Source organism: Pseudopipra pipra, chromosome 6 (assembly GCF_036250125.1).
Source record: "Pseudopipra pipra isolate bDixPip1 chromosome 6, bDixPip1.hap1, whole genome shotgun sequence".
Taxonomy (NCBI): Eukaryota; Metazoa; Chordata; class Aves; order Passeriformes; family Pipridae; genus Pseudopipra; species Pseudopipra pipra.
The window spans coordinates 17,165,583-17,189,367 of NC_087554.1; the positions used below are offsets into that span (position 1 = coordinate 17,165,583).

Below are 23,785 nucleotides of genomic sequence, written 5' to 3' on the forward strand. Positions count from 1 at the left end.
CTCCCAGTGTAAATTTCCAGTTTCCAAGGATTCTAAGTATTCCACCCCTTCTCTTTCTTAGCAATAGCAGAAAATACCTTTCTTTTCTGAAAACAGCAGCAGTATTAATCGCTTAAAAATATTGTAGATGCAGGCTTTTGCATAATCCATAGTTTTGTAACAGCGAGTGGTTCTATAGCAATCAGTTCTAAACTCCAATGGCTGACTGTGGAGTTGGATAAAGAATTACTCATTTTCTATTCATAGAAACAATGATTTTGACGGGATGTTTCAGGGTGAGTAGAGGTAATAAAGCCAAGGATGCTGAGGGTATATTTACTAGGGGTAAATGCTCACTTTTTTATATTACATGAGCCAATGCCCTATTGACAAAAACATCCCAAGGAGACATTCCTCTGGTAATAGAATACAGTCAACTCAGAGCAAAGATTTTCTTATCACTTATTAGCCAAAAGCTTGTAGTTGCTTTATTTAAACAAACTTCGGTATGAAGATGTCAAAATAGCAGCCTAAACCAGATGCTTCCAGAGAATACACAAGGAAAAGGGGCTAAATGTGGCTTAATCATCCTTAGAGAATGGTATAGGCAGTTGGTGACTATTTAGTTGGATTCCCTTATGGTCCCTTTTCACTGTAAGTCCTATTTTCAGAATAGAATGGGAAAGAAATCCAGTGGAGCCATTTATTTAGTGTCAAATTAGTGTGAAAAATCCCTGTGCAGCTTACAAAGAGAGAAGGGAGATAAAATGAGTTTTTAGGATGATAGTGGAAAATGTCATTACTGGGAGGATGGATGCTATAATATAGTTGCCTGTGGCTTCAGCATCTGTTTTTTTCAACTTTACTAGTCCATAGGGTTGGTGTCCTATCTTCTGTATGATTATCTTGCATTATTTTCATGTTCCTGGTGGATCTAGATGCTCACAAAACTGAGAGATTAGCAATATGAACTTTATCCTTTTGTTCCTGCTCTTCTTGCACTCTTGTCCTGGGCTGTGATACAGTTGCTATTAGAGTTTTTTCTGCTGAGTTCCAAGATGCTGAGATTAAAGGAGAATGGTCGTTGCACATTAAATGCTAGACTGATTGTAGCTTTAAAACCAGAATTGAAAACAGATACGTGGAAGTAATGCTTAAGTTCCAATACAGCAAACTCTTTTATTTCCTCCTATCTTGCCAAAAATAGTCAGTGCAAAATTATTTGTCTATTTACTTGCCCCTAAGGCTATTACAGCTTAGCTGTAACTATTGGACCAGGCATGTGCACTTCCCATCCTACTTTAAAAGCAACAACATCTAGAAATTCACAGCTAAAGCAGTCATCATCTCCATTAATCATAATATGTGTTCATTCATATTTGTTATTTTGCTCCGTGGGTGTATTCTGATAGATGATTGTCTTCCCAGGTGTCAGGGCAGTCACTGTTTTCTCTACTTTCCCTCAGCTACCTGGGCCTTCTTTGGGTATTTAAATTCTGGGGTTTTTTTCTAGGTTTTCTTCAAAGCATGACTAATTGTATGAGTTTTAAAAGGATTATACTTTTTTTTTTCATTTCACACTCTTACTCCTGTAAAGTTTTTCAGACAGCTGCTGGCCAGGGAGTCAACAAGGGAAAGGTTGGTATGAAAGCTCAGGCCAAGGGTGTCATCGGATGACATGGCTTCAGATGAGAGGCCAGATGTGTCGTACTACACTTGCTGGATTTTGGTCTACTACCTGTAAACCATCCTCACAGTTCTCTGGCTTTTGTCTCAGTGTCTGGTTAATAAACCATTGACTTAAGAGAAACTGTCTTTCCAGAGGCAAGGGCTGAGATTATGGGGATAGTTTACTGTGTCCTCTTATGTTGCATTGACTCTGTAGCTGATGGACTTAATTTTCTGTGATTTTAGTACCTGGTTCACTCCAGCTATGTCTGATGTAGCTCATATTAGGTAAGGTTTGTAGGACCATAACTGATTTCAGTTTTAAATATAATTTCTAGGTCAGATTTTAAGTTGATGTAGGTCATGTTCTAGTGGTAGCCAAACAATGATTATGGAGGTATATATTGAATTTAAATAATTTCTGATGAAGCTGCACCTTTTTTCATCTGCTGAGAAACTAAAGAAGGGAAGAGAGAAAACAGGAACTTAAAACCAGTTCATCAGCTACAGCTATTACAGAGTAAATGACTGTAAATCACACAGTGGATATTTCATAAGAGCAGATAAATCTCAATTAGACAATCCTGAATGTTTGTGGGAGGTGCTATGGATGTACTTAGTATATTATCCTAACAAGCAAATAGATCACACCCCTTAAATGAAAGGAGTTACTGAAAAGGATTTGAACAATTTTGAGGTTAGTTAGGAATTTTTATGCATATCTCTGAAAAGGGTTGTTTTCTAATAATGTACAAATGCTAAGGAAGATAAAAACATACGTGATAGAAATCTGGCCAGGCTATATCATGCGGCTTATTCATAGCATTTAGTTTTCAAACTTTCCTAGAAAAGAGTGGTGATTTTTTTTCTTCAAGATAGTTCTTGTATGATTCTTTTTGTTTTTGTCAAAGTGAAACTAAAGAAATCACCTCACAGGCAGTATTATGACATGTAAATGATGAAAGCAACAGAAGGACATGGTCAACTTCCTTCTAAAATGAGTGGCAAACCTAAATGATAAGAACTTGACTGAAAAAAAATGCCATCACCAGTGTGATAATGGCACTGCAGTGCTTCTAGATTGTGTTGCTTTTCCCACTGTCCTGGTTTTGACTGGGGAGAGAGTTAACTTTCTTCACAGTGGCTGTGGTTTTGGATTTGTGCTGAACACTGGGCTGATAATATAGAGATGTTTCTGTTATTGCTGAGCAGGGCTTACACAGAGCCAAGGCTGCTTCTTCATTTCGTATTGCCACACTGGCAAGGAAGTTGGGGGTACACAAGACATTGGGAGGAGACACAGCTGAGCCAGGGGGCCCAAACTGACCAAAGGGATATCCCATACCGTGTGACATGCTCAGGATGTAAAGCTGAGGGGGGAGAAGGAGAAGGGGGGGACGTTTGGAGTTAAGGTGTTTGTCTTCCCAAGTCACCATTAGGCTTAATGAGGCCCTGCTGTCCTGGAGATGGCTGAACACCTGTCTGCCCATGGGAAGCAGTGAAGGAATTCCTTGTTTTTCTTTGCTTGTGTGCGCAGCTTTTGCTTTCGCTAATAAACTGTTGTTATCTCAACCCCTGAGTTTTCCGGCTTTTACCCTTCCAGTTCTCTCCCCAGTCCCACTGCCAGGGGAGTGAGCGAGTGGCTGTGTGATGCTTGGTTGCTGGCTGGGGTTAAACCACAACACCCACCAAGGAAGATGCATTTTTTTTTTTTTTTCTAATTTACCTTCAAAAAGACAAAGATGCATTTTGCCTGATTTTTCCCACCACTTTCCTGATCGTTTCCTTTCAGGGGCTGAATTTTTAAGACCCTTTCTGAAATTGGGAAATTTTCTGTGCTGCTGTAGCTTCTCTGTAACTTCTCCCTTTCTACTCTAGTTGAGTTTCACTGAAGTTCTGCAATTTGTTCTTTCCCTTGCAGTTCATTTCCTAAAGTAATCGTTCTAGCCAAGAGCTGCATTACAGTCTTCCTGATAGCTCCAGTCTTTAAATGGGGAATTGGCTTTGCTTACTGCATTTGATTTTAGAATAGTTTATGCCTAAATATATTATACTCTGAAGCATGCAGCTTTATTTCAGTTTTAAACCCTCTTGGCTCTTGGAAGCATTATTTCATTATATATATAAAAAATCAAGTAATGTCATTCCCTTTGATATTAATAGAGTTAAAGGAATCCTGAACAGATCTTACTAAACTTATGAAACTGTTCAGTGAAGCTTCAGTTGGAAACAAAGAGAAAAATTTAAAATTTTTTTTTTATTTTTATTTTGGTGAAATTTTTACTTTCTCAAATAAAAGATGTCAGTCATTCCCTCAAGCTTGTACATGAATGTATAGTGTTGGTGATGAAACTGTATTGGTCTTTGTGATTACAGAATAATCTGGTTCCGTCGTCTCAGAGATAAGGACTAGTGATCTGGGAGAGTCATAGTTTGAAAATAGTTCATTGTAGGGTGATGGTCCTTAGAGAAATCAAGTACATAAACTTGTGTTTGTCACATTTCAGAACATCTCCTGAAGATGACAGGGATCAACAGGACTCAAACCTATCACCTACCTTTTTATTTTGCATCTACTTGTCAAAGTAGCATCTGCTTTGTTTGTAGTAAAACCTGAGGCTCTGGTTGTCTGTTAGAGCATTGCTTAAGATCCCTTTCCTTTGCCCTTTTATTGGCTTTCTGTAGGGAGTAGATTGTATAAAGCATGCCCCTGGAAAGCAGAGGCCGTTAAAAGGTTTAAGACAAATTTGTTTGAAGACAAAGAGGGCATTGAGGAAAACTGTGGAGAGGGATTGAAGGGCTTTCCCAGCGCAACAGAGCCTTGTCTGTGCAGGACTCAGCCTGCCTCTAAGTTCCAGCAGGCTGCTGAGAAGCAGGCCAAGAAAAGACTCTCCAAGACCCTGTTCCCTTCATCTGTAGTCTGCCATCTGGACAGAGGATGGCTAGAGGGTTCCTGGAACGTATAGAAAGGAATCTTGAGGGCTGAAAATAAATGCCACTGGAGACAGGAAGCGTCTGAGACTAGGAGGGTTGGAGGAGGGGAGCTGCTCTGTGGGTCACAGTACTGGTAAGGGTGAGGGGCAGATAAGGGGAGCTGCTGTGCTGTATTCGAAGGTGAACAGCCTTTCCTTAGAAGCCTAAGCACCCCTCCATTTACTGCTTGGCATATGTGAGGGCATCTTAGTTGTCTGTTACAGGAGTTCACCTGAGTGATTTGGATCTTCTTCCCTTGTACAAAGGGTCACTTAAATTTGCAGCTCTTGGCATATTAGAGATTTTGAAATCAGAAGGGTTTGTAGAAAGATAAAATTGTGCCAGCCAGTCTTAAATTTTATCTTGATTGTTGTCATGAAGTTGTGAGTTACTTCAGTGTGGTGTTTGGTGGGGTCTGTTGCAGTCAGGTGAGAGGATGATATGACTGGGCTATGTTCCCCTGAATTATTTTTCTCATGTACTAAAGTCACTGAGCTAAGATATTTTATTCCTTTAGTGTGCTTTAATAAGTGTTGTAATAGAGAATAATATTCTGCCTTTCTGAGTTATGAGGATGGCACAGTCTTTCTATTCTTCTCAGAATGGAAATGTCACCTAATCATATCACCCATCTTTTCTTCCTATGAGAGCCTGTTAAACCTCCAGAGAAACCTTAGAGTGAGAATTCTTTGCATCACCTATTGCACATTTTTAATGGTAACCAGCCAGATAACTGAAAATGGTTTTGCTTTGTGTGCTGGCCTGTGAGTATTAAGTTGAAACGAGGTAAGTTTTCATTTCGTGAAGCAGCTCCTTCCTATTACTGTGCTTTTCAATGCACACAATAAACATCTCTTCACAGATTTCAGGGCCATTATCCTCTAAAGGATGCTCTCAGAAGGCTCAGACTTTCTGGGGAAAGTTAGATGCTATGCATAACTGAACTATTTTCCTTCACTTAAGACTTCTGAAAAATAAAAAATGAAAATATCCTCAAATGTTTATTGTATATCCCATGTGAAAGTGGTGGTGTGTTTTTTATTACTGACCTTGGCAGTGGAATGTGCATTGTGTCAACACTCCCTGGCCTACTAGAACTGAGCTGTAGCTAAAAAGTCTTTTCTGGGTAAGAGAGGAGATTCCCAAAGCAGTTATTTTATCAGCTAAGTGTGTTGGCAGCTTTCTTGGTGTAATCACTGCAGGTAGTTTATTATTTGATTGAAAACTAATGGGGCAATTAGAGCATGAGACCTAAGAGTAGAATATGCAAGTTTGGAATGAAGATCATGTCAGTGAATTAACAGAAGTTTTCAAGTTCCTCACTGTACTTGTTCGGCAAATAAGCCTGTTAACCTGATGTTTTAACACACTTTGCTGGTAGGATTATGTAGCTGAAAGACCAACAGAAATCTTAGTTTAGAAATTCCAATTTACATATTGATTAATAACTCCAAATTTGAAAACCAGATGAATATTATAAATTTCTTGTAATGGAAAAAGTAGGTCCTTCTGCAGCAACATCCTTACTGCTATAAGGCTTGTCTTATTTTTGTTTCTCTCTAAATTACTCAGTATATCATCACTTACAGTGTATCAGTAAGAACTGTAGTTATTCCAGAGGCTCCACACACAGTTACCATTTGAATCTGTAATTAGGGAGGTGCAGGGTATCTGTGCTCAGGTTATGTGTTTCTCCAGCTGCAGTATGTATTTCCAACTCCACAGCACAGAGTACAGCTGCATAGTGTTGCAAAGTGAAATACCAATTTATAGGTTTAAATGCATCTTTTTCTTGAGGGGAAAAAAATGAATACTGGATAATATGATCTGTGTGCCAGCTCATTAATTTTCATATGATTGTTTAAAATAAAAAAAAAATAAATCCAAATTCCTTTTATGTTTTAGGATTGAATACTGGTAAACTGGATTCTTTGCTAAGTTTGAATGTGGCATGTTCTTTGCATTTGCAAACTTTCCCCCCTATGTCCATAGTCCTTCCTTAGAGCAGCAGCTTGCCAGAAAAGGAATTTCAGTAGCTCGACAGTGTTTACATGAGTCGTTGCTGATTCTTTGCTGAAAGTATTTTATGTTGTGCATATCTTGTGTTGTAAATGCCATGATTTTAGGTTTCTGTGGGACACTTCTGCAGCAGTAACTTCAGGTATTTCTTGGATTCTGGCATATGTAATTGTAGCATAGTGCAGTATAGCAACATGGATAGGGCAGAGCTTTCTTTAGGTATGAGGAAAGAGCAGACGAGTGATTTAGTGTAATTTTTTTGGAGCCAGGCTCAAAAGAAAAAAATGTTAAAAACCTGTCTTCTTCAGAAGCTTGTTGAGTTCATGGCAGGTTTTTTTACACCTTTCTGTCACCAAAAAAAAAAAAAAAAAAAAAAAAAAAAAAAAAAAAAAAAGACCATTTAAATTGACTCTTTGTCTATAGAGAAGGACAAAACATAGCTTTAAGACTGACAAATAATTGTTTCTAATATGCTTAGTCAAAACTTACTACAGTCATTTTTCCTCTTAAAGCACTTGCTGTTGCACTTGGGTGGGGTTTGTCAAATTTGTCATAGAATTTTTGGAGAGCACGATGATGGAATTTCGTTAAAATTCCTGCAGGTGAAAGGTGGGATTTTATGTAAAAAGATTCATGCAAACACACACACGTATTCAGTGTAGCACATTATTGCTTTACGGTGACCCATTGTATGAACTGTCTTTTGGTTGTCATGGAACCTCTGCAGTAACAAGGTTACTGCTCCCACAGAAGGGAGCCAACTGGGTTTTGCGTGAGTGCACCAAAATGTGTGCGGTGGGAGTGAAAGCGAGGGAAAAGATGGCCTTGGCAGTAAGATTGATTCTGCGTGTGTGGGCTTGAAATTATTTTGGTTAATAAAAATTGGTGACCTGTATTAGCAAGTGTTCAAGTGTTGCAGTGATGTTCCTTAGGCTGGGTCAGGAGACTAAAATATCAGCTGCTCTTTAGGGGATGGGGGAACTGGAAGGGGCAGAGACAATAAAGGGGTGAGACAAAGTCACTGGCACGTAGTATTTTGGAGGGGCTTGCATAGTCATTTATTTGGGACTTGCGTCTTCAGAGGTAGAGATAAGGCATCTCACTTGGTGATCCTAATTATTTGATGTGTATATGTTTACAAAAGTGTGGTATATGAGTAAAAAAATGTTAGGGGGAAAAAAAGAGAAATAAAATACAAACAACCTGCAACAAAGCTTTATAAGAACGGTTATGTCTGGTATAGGACCAAAACTGACTTGTACCCTGGTAATGCTTCATACAAAACTGAAGAGCCTCAGGTTTTTTACCACTTATGAAGAATGAAGCTTTTTGTCACTTAAACTTCAAATAGATATGTGTTTAAAGGTTAACCGCAGAAGGATTATAACATCCCTTTCTAGCTTCCACTGCTCTGAGTTGACCTTTGTTTTACTTTCTGTCAGTGTAGTGAGGGGTTTTTTGTTTCTAAACAAGCAAATAACCCATTATTATACTAGGATATGGAGAGTCTGATCATATATATCAATGGGCCATAATTATTAATTGAATTAGTTGTCAGAAGGAAATAATAGGAGTGACTTTCTGAATGACGATCTCTCTCAGGTTCTAAAATAAGAAATGGGGTTAGTGTGCAAGTTGACTTGTAAGTGGTGAGTGGAGTTAAAGCATGATGAAGATTTTTGTTGAGATTTGGAGTATCTGGAAAAAAGATATGAGGGTTGCAGGTTGAAGTGAAAGGCAGGTCAAAGCTGGAGAAACCACGCATGGTTAAGTTTGCTTTGTACTATTTTTTCATAGGCCCTTCCAGTTGTCAGATGAGCACCTGAAAAACTGAAGGTTACTGTGCTGGTGCAGGAGCTTGATGTGAAAGCGAGTATGATATAAAGGTTAAATACAGTCATGGAGTGAGTATGGCTGCAAATTATGAATAAGGAGAAAGCTGGATGGGTAGGGGAAGAACTGCCAGCTCCGCTGGAGGCAGGAAGATTTCCAGTTACTAGGGGTTTCCTTCTGTCTTGCCCTGGAGCTGAACCCAGCAGTGCCTTTGCCTAGCTTGCTTGTCTAGGCTGGGCAAGTGCCATTGTAAAGGTGCCTGGGTGTATCCTTCTGAAACTGCAGGTTTACAATCCGTGTGTGCAGCAAGGCCTGCAGTCTGGAACTGACTGATGTGTTTTGAAACTTGACTTGCTTGACACTGCGTGCCCAAAATCACTTTAATGGACATATTTTTGAATATGTACCACGCAGTACATATCTAAAATCCAGAGGGGAAAACCCATGCTTATTTTATTACCCCGGTGATATCCCTTAAAAGTTGCTCTGACTATATACTTTTTAAAGCTTTGGTTATTGAACTAGAAACAGTTTTAGGACAACCTGTACTGTGTCTTGTGTTTTATTTGTTTGTTTTATTTTGCTTCTAGACAGGGTGGTTACAGGTACTGATTATTCTTTATGCTTTTACTTTTGAATTATGTGACTGTGGACATACAGCCAGGCATTTTTTTGCTAATTGGTCCTTTGTTTTTTTGTTAAGGTAAAGAAATTAGATTTACTCACAGTGCAAGTGGATGTTAACATTGCTTGGAAGATATGCTTGCTCTATCTCTTTAAGCATCTGACAGAAGATGGTGTCAGAGGGACGAGGGCATAGTGTGAAAATGGCCCATTATGAGATACTCAGGCTACTGGAGTTTAAACTCTTACTCATCAACACACTGTACTATTTGACCCTAAGGAATTTAATCCATTTTTGTCCCATTCCACTGTCTAAAACCGGAGAATATTCCACATTGCTGAGATGTAAATGGCTTGGCTAATGATGTGGTAATTGACCTTTGAAAATTGCATTCTAATTAGTGTAGTTTTTGCTTGAGTCCTGTTCACAGCATTGCAGACAAGACTGCTTTGATTACTGTAGCTTTGTGACTTTAAGCAAAATTACATGAACTTGCACTAAAAATCCAAGCACAATAAAAAAGTAAATAACAACAGCAACAATAACAAAACATTAGATAAATAGTAGATATTCCAGAACAACATGTAAGGAGAATTGCCCTTCTTAATTTGCTATACGGGCTTTCTTTTGCCTATCTGTTGGGAATAAATATTATCTTAAGTTTTTAAAATTGAAACTGAATCACATCTTGATTATTCAGTTTTCAACCAAAAACTGGTTCTCATCTAACCTGGGTCCTCACAGCAAGTTTACTCGTTCTCCTTACATTGTCCTTCTTCTACATAATGGCACAGTAAAAGGATAAGAATTCCAGGGGCAGCTTGGAAATTCTGCTTTTAAGGTTGAATTAATGTTTTATTCTCAAAATAGGATTATTTGCTATGTTCTCCCAGATCATCTGTTGCTACTGAAGAAGTATACTCTCATATCGCTGAAGGCATTTAGGATCAGTTTTCTAGGCTAAACACTTCGATTGCATAAGACTGCATACAGGATGCAATACAATATATAAGTATGGAGTTAGGAATTGCCTTGGATTGCAGATTTTCCCATCGCATAAGCTTGAGGGACTACTTCTCAGTGGAAGTCTGTAAAACCAGAAATGGGACCAAGCAGTAGTTGGACAAAGCTTGGATGAAATTTAGTGGCAGGTATACAATTTTTTTATTGTAGTTTTTTGACTTGAGAATGGTAGCATATAAAGTAAGAAGCCAGTCTTTGTCTGCCATATTGCCTTGAGAGCTTAGCTCCGTGTTCAACAAAAATCTTTAGAGAAGGTATGTGTGTGCTCACAGATGAGCGAATGAAGACCAATTATTCAGGAGTGAAATGCAGCTTCTCTCATGTAAGAAGTGTTTGGAAAGGCAGGAGGCCTAAGCAGTGAGGTTTGAATTGAGAGCTGAGGATTTCTGAATTATGTTATTCTTTCATTTGATTCTTGGCCTTTTATGAGTCACTTCATCCCATTAAACCTTAGACTTTGCATCATCTTAGATCCTGACTGTCCAAGTGCTTCCTGAAGTGTTGTTATTGCTATTTTACACTTTGGGAAAAGAGATGCCGAAGTGGAAGACATAAGGTAGCTGATAGATGTAGCAGATCCTTCATTCCTGGCCTTAAACTGCTTTAAGAATCAGGGAGTATTTTATAAGTGCCAGGGATCTGATATTGAAAGTTCAGTATTCTAGCATTATTAGAGTTTTAATTCACATTTGCTGCTCTGCCTTAGAAAGTGAAAACAACCAGTGCAGATGGTGCCCTGTGTGTCTTATCCTCAGTAATGGGGAAAGACAGAAACAGCACTGACTTTTTGATTCTGTTTCCAAGTAGTTTCCTTTTATCTGCTCCACTTTATAACCATTTCCTCCTGGGTTTTTCCACTGTAATGACTGTAACAATCACTGACACAGGTTGCAGGGATTGAGGGTTTTTTTTTCCAAAGTGCTATTAAAATTTCTGAAAGTGCTATGTAAATGCTAGTTAATGTTCTGATATTCTCAAATGTGAGGTCCAGACTCTGACTGGGGTGAAGTATTCTTGCCATTCTTTGAAGGATGGATGACAAGGCTTATGTCTGGGATTTGTCTACAAAGACTTTTTGTTGAACATTTAGGATCTTGGAAAAATGTGAATAACAGCAACTGAAGTCAAATTTGGCAAGGGCTTTGCTAGGATCACCTTAAAAATCCTGTGTTCAAATTATTTATGTTGCTGCCTTTGCCACTGACATGCACAGTATTTTTCACTTTGCACTTCATTTCAGAGAAGCTGTTTCATTATGTGCATTAATTTAGAAGAACAGAATAATCTGCCAAAATAATACTGTATTTATTTGTTTTGAGATAGTGAATTTGCTTCTTTCTGAAGGTAAGGCAAAAAGCATGTCTGATAAGTGACTCTACAAATGCAGGATGATAATATGTATGAGCCTTTTAAAAGTATTTAAAGAATTTTCCTTTTCTTTGTTAAGGGTTCTTTATAACAAGTTTTACTTGTAGGATACCAGGTTTCTGTATTGGAATCAGGGTACTGTTTCATTATTAACAAAATCAATGTAGTTTTAAACTTTTTTGTAAGTTGAAAAATTGCTTATAGCTTTTAGCACCTTAGGGTGAGACCACTTGGCTAAATTAAAAAAAAAAAAAAAAAAGGAAAAGAGAAAAGAAGCCAGTTGTGCAGTAGAAAACTTAACTACTTTTTTGTTTTGTAGGCTTCAGGGATTTGTATGTGCCCAATAGTGTTTAATTTTAGCTGAAGTCTTTCTCAGAAATTTCTCTCCTGTTCTCCCTCTGTGGTACTACCAGAGTTCTCCTGGGTTGTATCATTAGCTAAATTTTGCAGCAGAGACTTTTATACCGGCTGGGACTTGTTGGGTGGAGCATGTTGGTAATTCATACAGTTGTTTCCTGTTCTTGGGCTGAAGGGGCAGTGCCTGCTCTAAATTACCTGCTTGATACTCTTGCCAAGAACATCAATATTCTCTTACTATTTTTTATGTTACTTTATGAGCCTTCCTTTGAGATGGAGAGAGTTTTGGGGCCTGATCTGAATAGGGATCTTCAAGCTCTACAGCTGTTTGCCACAGTTACATAAATACCTGTTGTCCACGTGGCTGGTCTTAGTGCCCATCTGTGGGAAGCAGGGCAACTTTCACTTCCCACTGAAACGTTAATTTTGCCACAGTACTTTTGTTAACCCTGTGTAAGGACCTCTCTTTAACACCAAAATTAATTATTAATTTCTGTCTAGCTGCTTCTCTTTCTAAAACCTAAAAATCATTTAAAATAAATCGAAAAGAATGCACTTGAGCACTGTGAGGTCCAATACTGAACTACATTACATTAACTCTTTTGGACAGCCCTTCCAAAGAGGGATCTGTTCATTTGCTCCAAGCCTACCTCCAGGAAACTGCCCCAAGTAGGGGTTCACAGCAGGCAGAGTGCCAGAGGTCTCAGACTGTTTGGCACATGCTGAAAGCTTGGTCTTTCCTGTATTGAGCCATGGGCAGATGTCCATTAAGAATGATTAGGCAAAATTTATATAAAAGCCTTGTAAAATGGTGTGTGTATTTTTTTCCTTTCTTTTTTTTTCCCTCCTCCCCTATCCTCTTACTTGAGAAGTTTTATGTGGGTGTGTATTTTTTCTAAATTTATAAACCCTGGCTTTTGCCCTGGTCCGGTAGAAACTGCTCACCCACCCTTTTCCGTTTCCAGGCGGATTGCTGTTCTGTTATTTCAGTTCTGTAACTTTCTCCAACACTGTCCTGTTTTGCTTATTATAAAGTGCTTGCAATAACCCTTTCAGTGCCGCTGTCATCTTTGCCTTAAATCAGGACTGGCTGTTGTATTCATTATTAAAAAACAAAGCAAAACAATCTTCTAAAAAGCAATTTAAAGACTTCTCCCCTGTTAAGGCTTTCTGTTTCAATGTAGGAAATGTGTTATGGCTTTCTTTTGTATATTGACCATTGTGTCCCCACACAGGGTTTTTTCTTTATTTTTGATACTAAGCCAAAAGCCTCACTGAAATGGGATTTCTTTACAGCTCTGGCAGAGAAATCCCTTCAGCTCTGAGCTGAGGCAGCACTGTCTTCATGTGCCAAATGAATTAGCAGAATTTGGGGAAAACATTTACATCCAGCTATGTCTTAGAGTCAATTTTCCTGTTCTCCTTGACCTCTTTTGCTTCTTCATTCCTTATAGAGCAACAATTGATATTGACCTGTAAGGTTTTTGTTCCTCTAATTATCAGTGTTTAAGCCTGGATTAGCTAAGTAGTTAGGTAGAAGTGAACCTGACTGACCCACTGTTTGGGTCAGACCGGGAAAGTAGCCTCAAATTTGTTTCTTGTAACAACTCAGTCTTTCATTGATTATCTTGGGGATTAACTTGGCCAGCCCATAAGGACAAGTTATGATGCAAGACAGTAGAAAACAAGGTTAAGCCTTAGGTTAGTGGGTATTTTCCAAAAGAAAGAGTGAATTGTTCTCTTCAGTAGTCAAATAGACAAACTCAAGTAGATTTTTCAAAAACATTGGAGGGAATGGGTCAAGGATACATGTATAAAATAAAATAACACTAAATGCTGTAGAAGTAACTTTTTAACACTTGTGAAAACCCTGGCTCTGGAAAATAGGGTACATATGGGCACTCTGTCTCCTCTCTTTCCTGGCCAGATGTGGAGAACTGAAGTTGCTAGTGAGTGTTTCTTTTTAGATGTAGAAAGATGTTTCATTCATATGCAAAGCTCCTCCTGGGTGAATAATTAGGCTGTGAGTGTACTGTAAGTCTTTCCAAGTAGTAGAGGACTGGCTATTCTCTTCTGTACCCAGCTTTTTACTTAAAATGTAAGTTTCCTTATTAAAAGGGATTTTTTAAATAGTAATTGAAATAGATCTTTTAATGCTGTTTTCAAAGCATAGAGTATCTGGGAGATGGTTGAAAATGGTAAATCATCCATACTAATTTCTGTTATCTAAAGAACTGCTCTTTGAGCTAAGGTCCAGAATAACTGGGCCAAATGGTCCTGTTGAAATTTCCTTTGGAAGCAGAGCAGTAATTGGATGAATGTTTAGCCTGGGAACAAATAATCCATGCTGAAGTTTATGGATTCTGCTTGGGAAAGGGAATAAAAGAAAAGTGGACTGTAAGAATGCTTTATTTGTCAGAAGGGATCTTAAGGAGACATAAAGATGTTTTTCCTCCTCCCATGTGTCTTTACCACAGTGAGGATGATTCAGCTTGTGTGTGCTCTCTGGAATGCCTACGTGTAGGGAGAGAGGGGAGAAAAGAATTTCTTTAGGTGCAGCTGACTGAAAATACTGTAGGAGATAATGTGTATAGCACATTGCCTCACTGTAGAGTTGCTTGCTTCAGCGAGTTTATCATCTTTATTTTCATGTTGACTAAAAGTAAGGGGCTTTTTATCTTTGTTAACAAAACACGTTTCTCCAGAAGACCTCTCTGAAGCAGGAATTCATTGTTTCTGAAGCAGTTGTGTTGGCAAGTAGGCTTTAGCTGTGTTTCTGTGGTAAGTTCTTTTGTCCATGATAGCATTTTGGGATCCCAGCATCAATGTGGCTGACTCTGGCTCTGATTGGACAGTTTATATTTAGTTGCTGGTTTCCTATAATAGTTTTCAGATGGAGATGTTAAAGAACACATACCCTTGTGCTGCTGTAATCCTAAAAGAGCATGGGGGAGTGAAAAAGAAAAAAAAGCATCGATGTCTTTTTGCAGAAGTAGTGTTTGGAAAAAACCAGCAGCTGCTTACAGCTGCAGAATGCTGAAATTAATTTTTAAAAAATTAGATAGCTATCAAAGCCAAAGAACTCAGAAAACCCATGGGAACATCACTTAAATTTCGTAGCCAGAAAAGACCTTTAAAAAGCTGTGGGAAGGGCTGCTTTTTTAAAAATTACAAAAATTGTGATTCTCTAGTTTAGAATAGTAGTCAATTGATATTAACTAACAGCCATCAAACAGCACCTCATGACAGCTCCTGTGTCCCATATTGCTGGTGTGTTTCCAATGCAAATTAGTAGATGCCCAAAAAAAGCCATGTCACATATGATTCAATTATACTCTCAGAGGCATCTTTTATTTCAAGTAAAACTAAAAACATACCAGATTTACTCTGAGCCTGGGTTTAAGATGACCTCTCCAGAAATCTTGGCCTCTGAGAAGAAAACTGAGTTCAAGTTTTCATTTGAGATGGGTTTGCAGAGCATTTAGAAATTATCTTTACCTAACATTTTTTATTTATTAGCTTATTTTTTATTCCCTAAATTATTAATCAAATAAATCATCCTAGTTTTCTTTGATGAGCTTCCAGGAATGTGTCTCCTCTTTATCCAGTGCTTGTAGGTAGCTGCCTGCAGGGACCTAACTTCTAGCTCTTCTATGGCCACAATGAATCTTTACCAACTCCTGAGGGACAGCAGGGCCTGACCATAGCACCTGGAAGAATTAGGCCCTGGTGCCAGCCAGTACATAGGTAGATCTTTGTAAAGCTGATGGTTGAGAAGAACACGAGGTATGATTCTTTCCCATGATGTATATGATAAAACCAGAGCGATGCTACCACTGTCCTTGTAATGGATTGGACCTATGTGGAGTCTTGGCCAGTATAACTTATTCTGAGGAGGAAATTCTAAAGCGTGCTGTAGCCTGGTGACTTGAACTAGTTTGTCTCATGTGGTTATATGGCGCAATTTTCATTTTTTTCTGCCAGCTAGTACTGGGAGCAAATCATAGAAAGGTAGGGGTGAGAGACACCTAGTTGGTCTCCAGATCCTGGAGCAAGACCATCTCAAGGGCCTGCAGTAATAGGGACTCTGGAGTCTCTTCCTGTACTTAAGAACCAAACGCACGCCCCTCCGCAAGCAAAGTAATACTAACCTGGTTTGATTCTTGTTTAATTTAAGTCCCTTCGTGATGGACAAAGAAGGAAGAATATTTTGTTTCCTTTCTCTTTACAGCAGTGTTCTAAATTCTTGGAAGTGTTATCTTGTTTTCTTCCCTCAGTTTTTGCATCTGTGAGATGAAAAATATTCTTGGTGCTCTCTGGGCTCCAGCTAATTCTACATCTGTCTTCAACTAGGGTGCCACGGATTGGGCATGGTGCTTCAGATGAGGCCTGATAGATGCTGAGAATTGTTCTCTGTCTTGTAGATGCAGCATATTTCTACAGCTCAGTCTCGCTGCCTTTTATCAACAGTATGATGTTGATTTCTTCAGCCTGTAATTCATTGTAACTTTTTCCTTTCAACATTTATGATCTATTCAGTCCCTATATAGGTATGCTTGATTACACCTAAATGTGTAATCTGGGGCACCTGGAAAGAAATTAAACAATTCTCCCATTTTTTAGGCTGTTTTTCTATAACTGTTAAATTCTTTCTATAACTGTTAAAATGAAAATTCAGCTTGATAAACATATAGTCTTTAGATATTTTAACCATTCAAATAAGAATAATGTACTCAGGCCAGAGTTCCGTGGGACCCTCCCAATTGCTTCTGTCTTTTTAGGTAGTGAATATTTAATCTTTGTATTTGTCTAGTGTGCAGTTTTCCCATTATCCTAAAGTAGTTTCACCTAGGCCACAAGTGACAGTCATTTCAACATCCATTGATAAAAACGCTTTTCGTGTGATTTATTACTCAAGTCAGTGTCGATTTGCTCACAGACAGTAAATGATCAACAGTTATCTGGAGTAATTTTTGCTTTGTGTGGTAGATTCACCCCTCTAGTCCAGACATTAAGCTGTGCAGCTGTTTGGTTCACAGCTATCAGGGAACGGGAGGGTGAACAGAAAAGGGAGGAAAACAGTCTTCTCGGAGGCAGTCCAATCCTGTGATTTATGCAGGGCAGCCTGCCCAGGACTGGACTGCTAGAGGATATTTTTCTCTGCAGCATTCAAGCGTGACTTGTTTGCCTGTTTTTAACCTACTACAGGGAAAATAAACCTTTTAACCACTAATTGTGTGTCCCTTTCCACATGTGTAATTTTTAACTTGATATTGGGGGGAGAAAAAAAAACCCAAAACAGTCTGAGTATTTGTTATTTAGGGCTTCTTGTTCAGTTGCCTTGTGCTGAGGGTAGTGCTAAATACTTAAGTGATAGTCGCAGCAGGGCTGGTGAGAAGGAGGGAATAGATCTGAAGCTACTTTCAGGCTATTTAGAAGAGCAGCTCACCGATAAAGTACAGCTTTCTACAAGATTTATTCTTGCACGTGCAGAGAGAAGTTCAGGTATTTTATAAAAAACCTCCTCTGTGAGTTTTTGCTGCTTTTCCTTAGTGGGCTCCAAGATTTTGTCAAAGGTTCGTTGGGGAGATATTACACCTCCAGACTCTTGTTTGGCTGCAGGCAGTTTCCTCTGGGCTTCCTGCTAAGTGACTTTGGTGGCGGTTTCGCATTGTTCCTCACTGATGACTCAGGGAAACAGGAAAGAGATCCCCTGGTGAACAAAAAGCGCAACCACCAAACAGGTGCCTGTATTCTGGGGTGGCAGAGGACAAACCACCTCATTCTGGACTTTTTCCTAAGATTCTTATCAGCAAGCATGAGACTCAAGAGGAATGGTTCATACACGCTGAATGGGTAAGAAAGAGCCTGCATCCTCTTTTGAATCTTCATCATTAAAACCACGTGAAAACGGAAGCCTTTATTTTCCTTTCTAGTAACGGGGTACATGAAATAATGGCCATGTCTTTTGTCTCAAAAACAACAGAGGATCACAATGTATGAAATACGCAGCTTATTTAGCTTGTTTTCTTCTGCATTTTGCTAGATTTGCTTTTATAGTATGTGCGTTTGGTGGGGCTGGTTAGAGTCGTCTGTATGTTAAAATGAGGTGGATCTGCTCAGTAAAATCTTGAAACATTAGGAACTGTGTAATTCCTAAAGAGGTGCCTGTGGTAATGATTTTAAACATTTGCCAGCTTTTGGTACAAACAAGAGCTAAACTTATTTAATGTGATGCTCCCCGACATGGAATACAATTCACTGTAAATTTAGTCAGTATGAAAAATTAGCTTAAGTAGTTTCAAGTAGTAAAAACTAGTCCAAGTTACTTTACTAGCTTTGTGGTTTTAAAAATATTGATTTTCTTTCTCTCTGCTATTGAATCTTCTCTGCAACAGAGAATATACCATTAGTGGAAAGAAGATAACTACCTAGATATTCCTTGTTTAAGGAATCTTCTTGTAATAATTGAAAATAGAAAATTTTCAGGTGAAGTTTTTTTTTTTTAATAATTGCATTTGATTTTTACTAAAGCAGATTCTTGTGTGTTTTCATACGATGTAAGTTTTATTGCTTAGCACAGCATACCTGATCTGAAGAGGATTTGTACTTTCACAGCTCAGTGCTAACTGTTAATTTGAGCTTGGCTGGTAACTTGACAACTGAAGACAGTTGTTAGTCTTGGGGTGTCCCTTTACTTTGGTGCTGCTTTTAACCTTCTGTAATGAGTAAGCTCTGTGCTAAGTGCCCCGTGGGGCAGTTGCCTTTAGTGCTCTGTTCCTGAAAAGCCCGGGTGTATTTCAGATTATAGCTGCAGACTCACCCCCCAGTGCATAGGTGCTTTAAATGTGCCATGGACCATGGGTTTGACTGGCAATCTCTGCACAGGAGAGGCAGAGAGCAGTGCAAGGGGATCAGGTTGGGAATACTTTGGCAGTGTTTTTCGGCTGGACTGTGCTGGTCTGCACAATGCTGCTTAGAAGGGTCCTTTACTTTGCCAACACATGTTTAAAACTGATTTTTTTAAAAATTCTAAAATTTTATTTGGATTAGGTTTTCTTAATGTCAGAGTAGACAGGTGCTAACATCTTCCTGGCATATCCTTAATGCTTTTTTTTTAATAACTGTAATGAAAATTCCACTAGCTGACTGGATACAAGATCAAACATAATGGGAAGTTACTATCTTAGAGTATCTGATTTTAAGCTTTGATATGAATTTGTCCCTCAATGGGATTGAGTTTGTAGTAGATAGAGGCTAAGAATATATTATCATTAACTTGGCTTTTTTTGCAGAGGTTTTTGACCCTTTGAGAGATTATATTAGAGAGTTAATTAAGAAATGGTGCTGAAAAGCAAAAGGTAATGGATATTGCTTGTGTTAAAGGAATTTAGATTTTAGTTACAAGAAGCACAATCTTTAATTGATTTGAGGTTTATTAAAAATGGATGGATGGTATAGAACTTCAGGGAAATACATTGTACAAGATCACCCTGTACATCTGTTCTGCCTTGTTCTAACTTGCAAGATGCTGCATAATCATTTTAAGGAATTTCACTTGTTGTGGCCCTGTGCATACCTGGCATTACATTTTACAGCAAGCATTTAACTGGAAGTGTTGTATTACAGTGAGTAAAACCAGTGGCACCCAAATGCTTGCATGAAAAAGGAGCTTCAGCTGTGAGTTTGTGGGAGACTCAAATATTATCTGATTCTAACATGCTGATGTGCTTTGCTTTATTAAACAACAGATGCTGAGGAGTGAATTTATCTAATTAAAGAAATTCCTTTTATGTTTATCTCTTGCCTAGATGGTTTAATAATGCAAGGTAATGGAAAAAGAGCTTCAAGTATGTTTTCCTGTTTAGCCTAAACTTCTGCCATGTCAGCAGAAAGGCTTGTTTTGATCTTTAGGGGTTTTTGTTTGGGACATGGTGTTCCACTTGTCAGGTGGAGCAGCAGCCTGTTGTGTAGGTCACTTGAGGAGAGGGGAGCTCATTGGGGTGGAATGTTGTAGGGCAAACACTGCATCAGGTACCTGCATATGGAGGGGACATAGCATGGGATTCCTCCTTACAGTGTAGTGCATGAAAGCTTTGAGCTTCTCTGATGCAAAATTACAAAAAAAAACCCCAAACAAACAAACCCACACAAAAACAATGAAGAAAACAGCAGAACTCTAGGGTACAGGCTTTATGTGAAGCCCCTTACATCTTTATACAAAAGATGCTCATTTTCAATAGTTCTGTCTTTGACACCTTGCAGTACTCCCCAAAACTTCAGATCCGATTTTCAGGAAAATCTTGATTCTTCCTTTTGGTTATGCTTGTAAAGACAGCACTGTAGCAAAAGTCATCACAATAATTAGTTTTTTCTCTGTGTACGTTTTGGTCAGGCCCTAATTGCACTTTTAAACTCATGAAGGAGGAGGAAGACTACAAAAGGAGCTAAGATGCTTGAAAATAGTTTCAAAACTAATACCAGCAAAAAGCTCCCCCTGCCTTGCCTTTCTGCTGTTCCATCGCACCTCAGTTGACACTCACATAAGAACTGAACAAACATAAACTGGAAACACAACTAAAATCCAGAGTTTCACTTAGAAACAGTGATTTATGGCTATTCTTTGAGCAGGTCACACTGGGCATGGGCATGTTCACTCTTGCTTTTTGAAGTGGGTATTGGCTACACATGTTTGTGGAGACAGAGGGATATGGTGCTGAGATTCGTCAGAGGACACTGAGTTAGAAGAAGCACCTTATCTTCCTGAGACAAGGAGCAGAAATCTTACCTGCCAGCATCTCTTTGACGGTGTCGTTAAGTCAGCTTTGCTGTTGTGTGCTAACCTGCGGTGTGCTGATTATATTTCTTTGCATTGCAAAGTTTCTTGTTATAAATGATTTCTTTTGAAGATCATCCTAGCTTGGGAGATATTCCTTTATTTGCATGGTACTGTGTTGTGACACAGTGGCAGTGAGAAATGCACTGGCACTGTAATCATTTCAGCATAATTTTTTTCTCCTTGCAGTTGCTGTTTTTTCTTTCCTTTTGTCCATTTACCATTTGGAATTAGTGATAGTAGAAGTCTTTGCATGCTGGTAGGGTGTCAAATAACAAATATTGTTTATTACACATCTATTTCCTCTTTTTCTCCTAATGACTTAAGTTTAAGGAAGGGTGTGAATCCAAGCATGCATTTCACAAGATATGACCTCAATGCACCCGAAACAAATATGCAGCTTGAGCTTCGGTGATGTGATCTAAGCTTCCTGTGCCTTTTGGAATCATAATGTATGGGCCTATACATTCCTAAAACCTTTGTAGTGATGCAGACAGAACCATGCCCTTCTGGTGTACCTTCACAATGGCCATGCCCTCTGCAGGAAAGCTTTGCTGCAGTGGTAAGTAGGTTATGAATTGTAGAAGTGAAGACCCCCACTGGACAGCTGTGAACTTGCTGACCTTCCTTCAAATATTGTAGGATATACTGACAGTGTACTAGGTAAAATTGCACCTAAATTGGGCTTTCCAAAGGCCCTAGTCAGAGAAACACATGATTCTCTTCTGCTTGTCATGGCAATTTTGACAAGGCCATGCAACCTACACTTGGTCTGCAATGTTTTCCAAACCAGTGCAGGTTAAAAACTTGACAGCTGTCTGAAGACAGCTGTTTAAGCAATAATCTCTGCAACTCCTGCATAGTGGCTATCCCAAACCCCCATCGTGATGGAACAAATACGTAGCACAAACTACAGTGTTTAAGTGTTAATTAAAGAATTTTTATCTTCTCATCATGGCCCTACTTGACTGCACTGCTGAACAACTGCTGTGTGGCATGTTTTCCTGGGACATTTGTAAGTGCCAGAGGAATGTAGCTAGATTGTGCATTCAGAAATCTGGCAGGGGTGAAAGCTTTGAAAATGCAGAGTTTGCAGCTCAGCATCTCAGTGCCTGTGCTGCTGAGGAGCACTTGCTCAATTTTCTTGAAAAGTTTGTGTTTAACTTGTGACATTGGTGTTTCACCTTGGAGTCGGAATAGTTTGACATTTCCCTTCTGCTCAGTGCAGCCCTGGGCCCTTCTGCAAATGCTCTTTGAGTTCTGCTGCATTAATCTTGGTTCTGTGTGTACATGAAGGTGATTATATATAATCAGTCAGAACTAACTCATGCCTTGAAACAAATTCAAGTTGGACAGGGACAAAATACTTAGGAATATCTTAATGATTAATGGATACTCAACTGACTCTGATAAAATATTGTTGGCCCCAAGATGTTTCCTCTTCTCCAAGCCACTGCTTTAAACTAATGACTTTTGATTTTGAGCCAAGCACTGAAATTGAAAAAGAATTTATTTTTCTTGTGTGCTTCCGTCTTGTGCTGACGCAAAGCAAGCCGAGGAGAAAAAGTAGTATCTTATGTTTGTTTTGCCCAAAAAAGTAGAAATAGGAAAGAGCATAGTAAGCCTGCTTCAGAAGGCTTTTTTATTAAGTCTCATTGCAACTGCAGGAAAAATAGCTTTGAAGGATGTGACAAACGGTTCATGAAAGCCTTTTGAAACAGCTCATCTGGCAGACAGAGGTAGTATGAGCACCCAAATATCTTATCTGAGGAGAAGCAGCTGTTTGAACTGCTTTACAGTCCTCCCAAATTACCATACTTTCTGTCATGAAAAAAGGGGAAATCTAAGGGTAGCAATACAGAGAGTTATCCTTGGAAAGCACAGCGCAGATTTATCAGATTAGGGCCAAAAATGTAGATTATCCACTTCAGTTTTTGTTGGATTGGGGATCCAGTTTTGGAGAGTCATCTTTAGATGCTTTATGGTATCAGAAAATGTAAGCTAAGATGCAAAATGCCAGCACTGCTGGCTGACCTCTGCCTCACTGGAGGTATCTTAGTACTTTCTTGTCAGCTGTAGCCAACCCTCTGCTCATTTGTAACTTAGTTACAAGTTCACTCTTCCACTTCCTGAAGCTGACAGTGATTTTCATTCATGTACTTCAGTTACAAAGTGAGGTGGCTTCTCACATGTCATTTTAATGGCCTTATTTTGTTCTTTTTTGGAGGAGGAGGGTTACTGCAGTGTATGCGGGGATGATGTTTCAGTAGTGTTTAGATGATGACTGAGATCTGAGGCTGCTCTAACTGCTGGATGTGTACAGAGGGAGAACAGTGCCCAAGGACAAGCAAAATGTGGCAAATGCTCTCATTCTATACACAGCAGAAGTTTCCTTTATAAAATACTTTCTCCAGGTCTCTCACTCCACTCCCCTGCATCCCGTATTTACCATCCAATTACTGCACAGTGACATGGCCGAGTGGTTGGGACAGGATTTCAGTCCAGCACCATTTCCCACACGCAGAAAGGGCTGCTGGCTGTTTCTGACCACTGCTGCTCCTCTTTGCTGTGGATGTTCTTTACTGCAGGTTCTGGCTGCTGTACTCTTCCCTGTGCTCTGCCTGAAAAGACTCCACTTACTTTACTGTCGGCTCTCCTGTAGGAACTATGGAGAGATGTATGGACCCATCAGAACTTGGAGGAGAGTGACAATGAACACAAGGCTCTATCTCCACCTTCAGGAATGTTGTTTCTTTTATAGTGAGTTGCGGGTATTGGTTCTTTTTAAACTATTTAAAGTATTCAGGCTGAGGAAGTTGGGTCTGTTTAGCCTGGAGAAGAGAAGGTTGTGTGGAGACTTCATAGCAAACTTCCAGTATCTGAAGGGAGCCTACAGGGAAGCTGGAAAGGGACTCTTCATCAGGAACTGTAGTGATAGGAAAAGGAGTAATAGGTTCAAACTGAAAGAGGGAAATTTAGGTTAGATATTAGGAAGAAATTTAAGTTAGATATTAGGAAGAAATTCTGTACTGTAAGGCACTGGAACAGGTTGCACAGAGAAGTTGTGGATGACCCATCCCTGGAAGTATTCACGGTCAGGTTGG

General features: G+C 39.1%; 1 protein-coding gene across 5 annotated transcripts in view; it reads left to right on the forward strand.

The window, feature by feature from the left end:
* MOB2 (MOB kinase activator 2) overlaps positions 1-23,785 on the forward strand; it is a 113,860-nt gene that overhangs the window by 37,498 nt on the left and 52,577 nt on the right. Inside the window, exon 1 of one of the 5 annotated variants that reach the window (XM_064657585.1) lies at positions 8,524-8,543. The exons of 3 other annotated variants lie outside the window; for them this stretch is intronic. In XM_064657585.1, the coding sequence (XP_064513655.1) occupies positions 8,539-8,543 (5 nt within the window). In that variant the 5' untranslated portion in view covers positions 8,524-8,538. Of the gene's footprint in view, positions 1-8,523; positions 8,544-17,587; positions 17,702-23,785 lie in introns of those variants that run through there. One more of the 5 variants, XM_064657583.1, reaches the window with a different exon arrangement.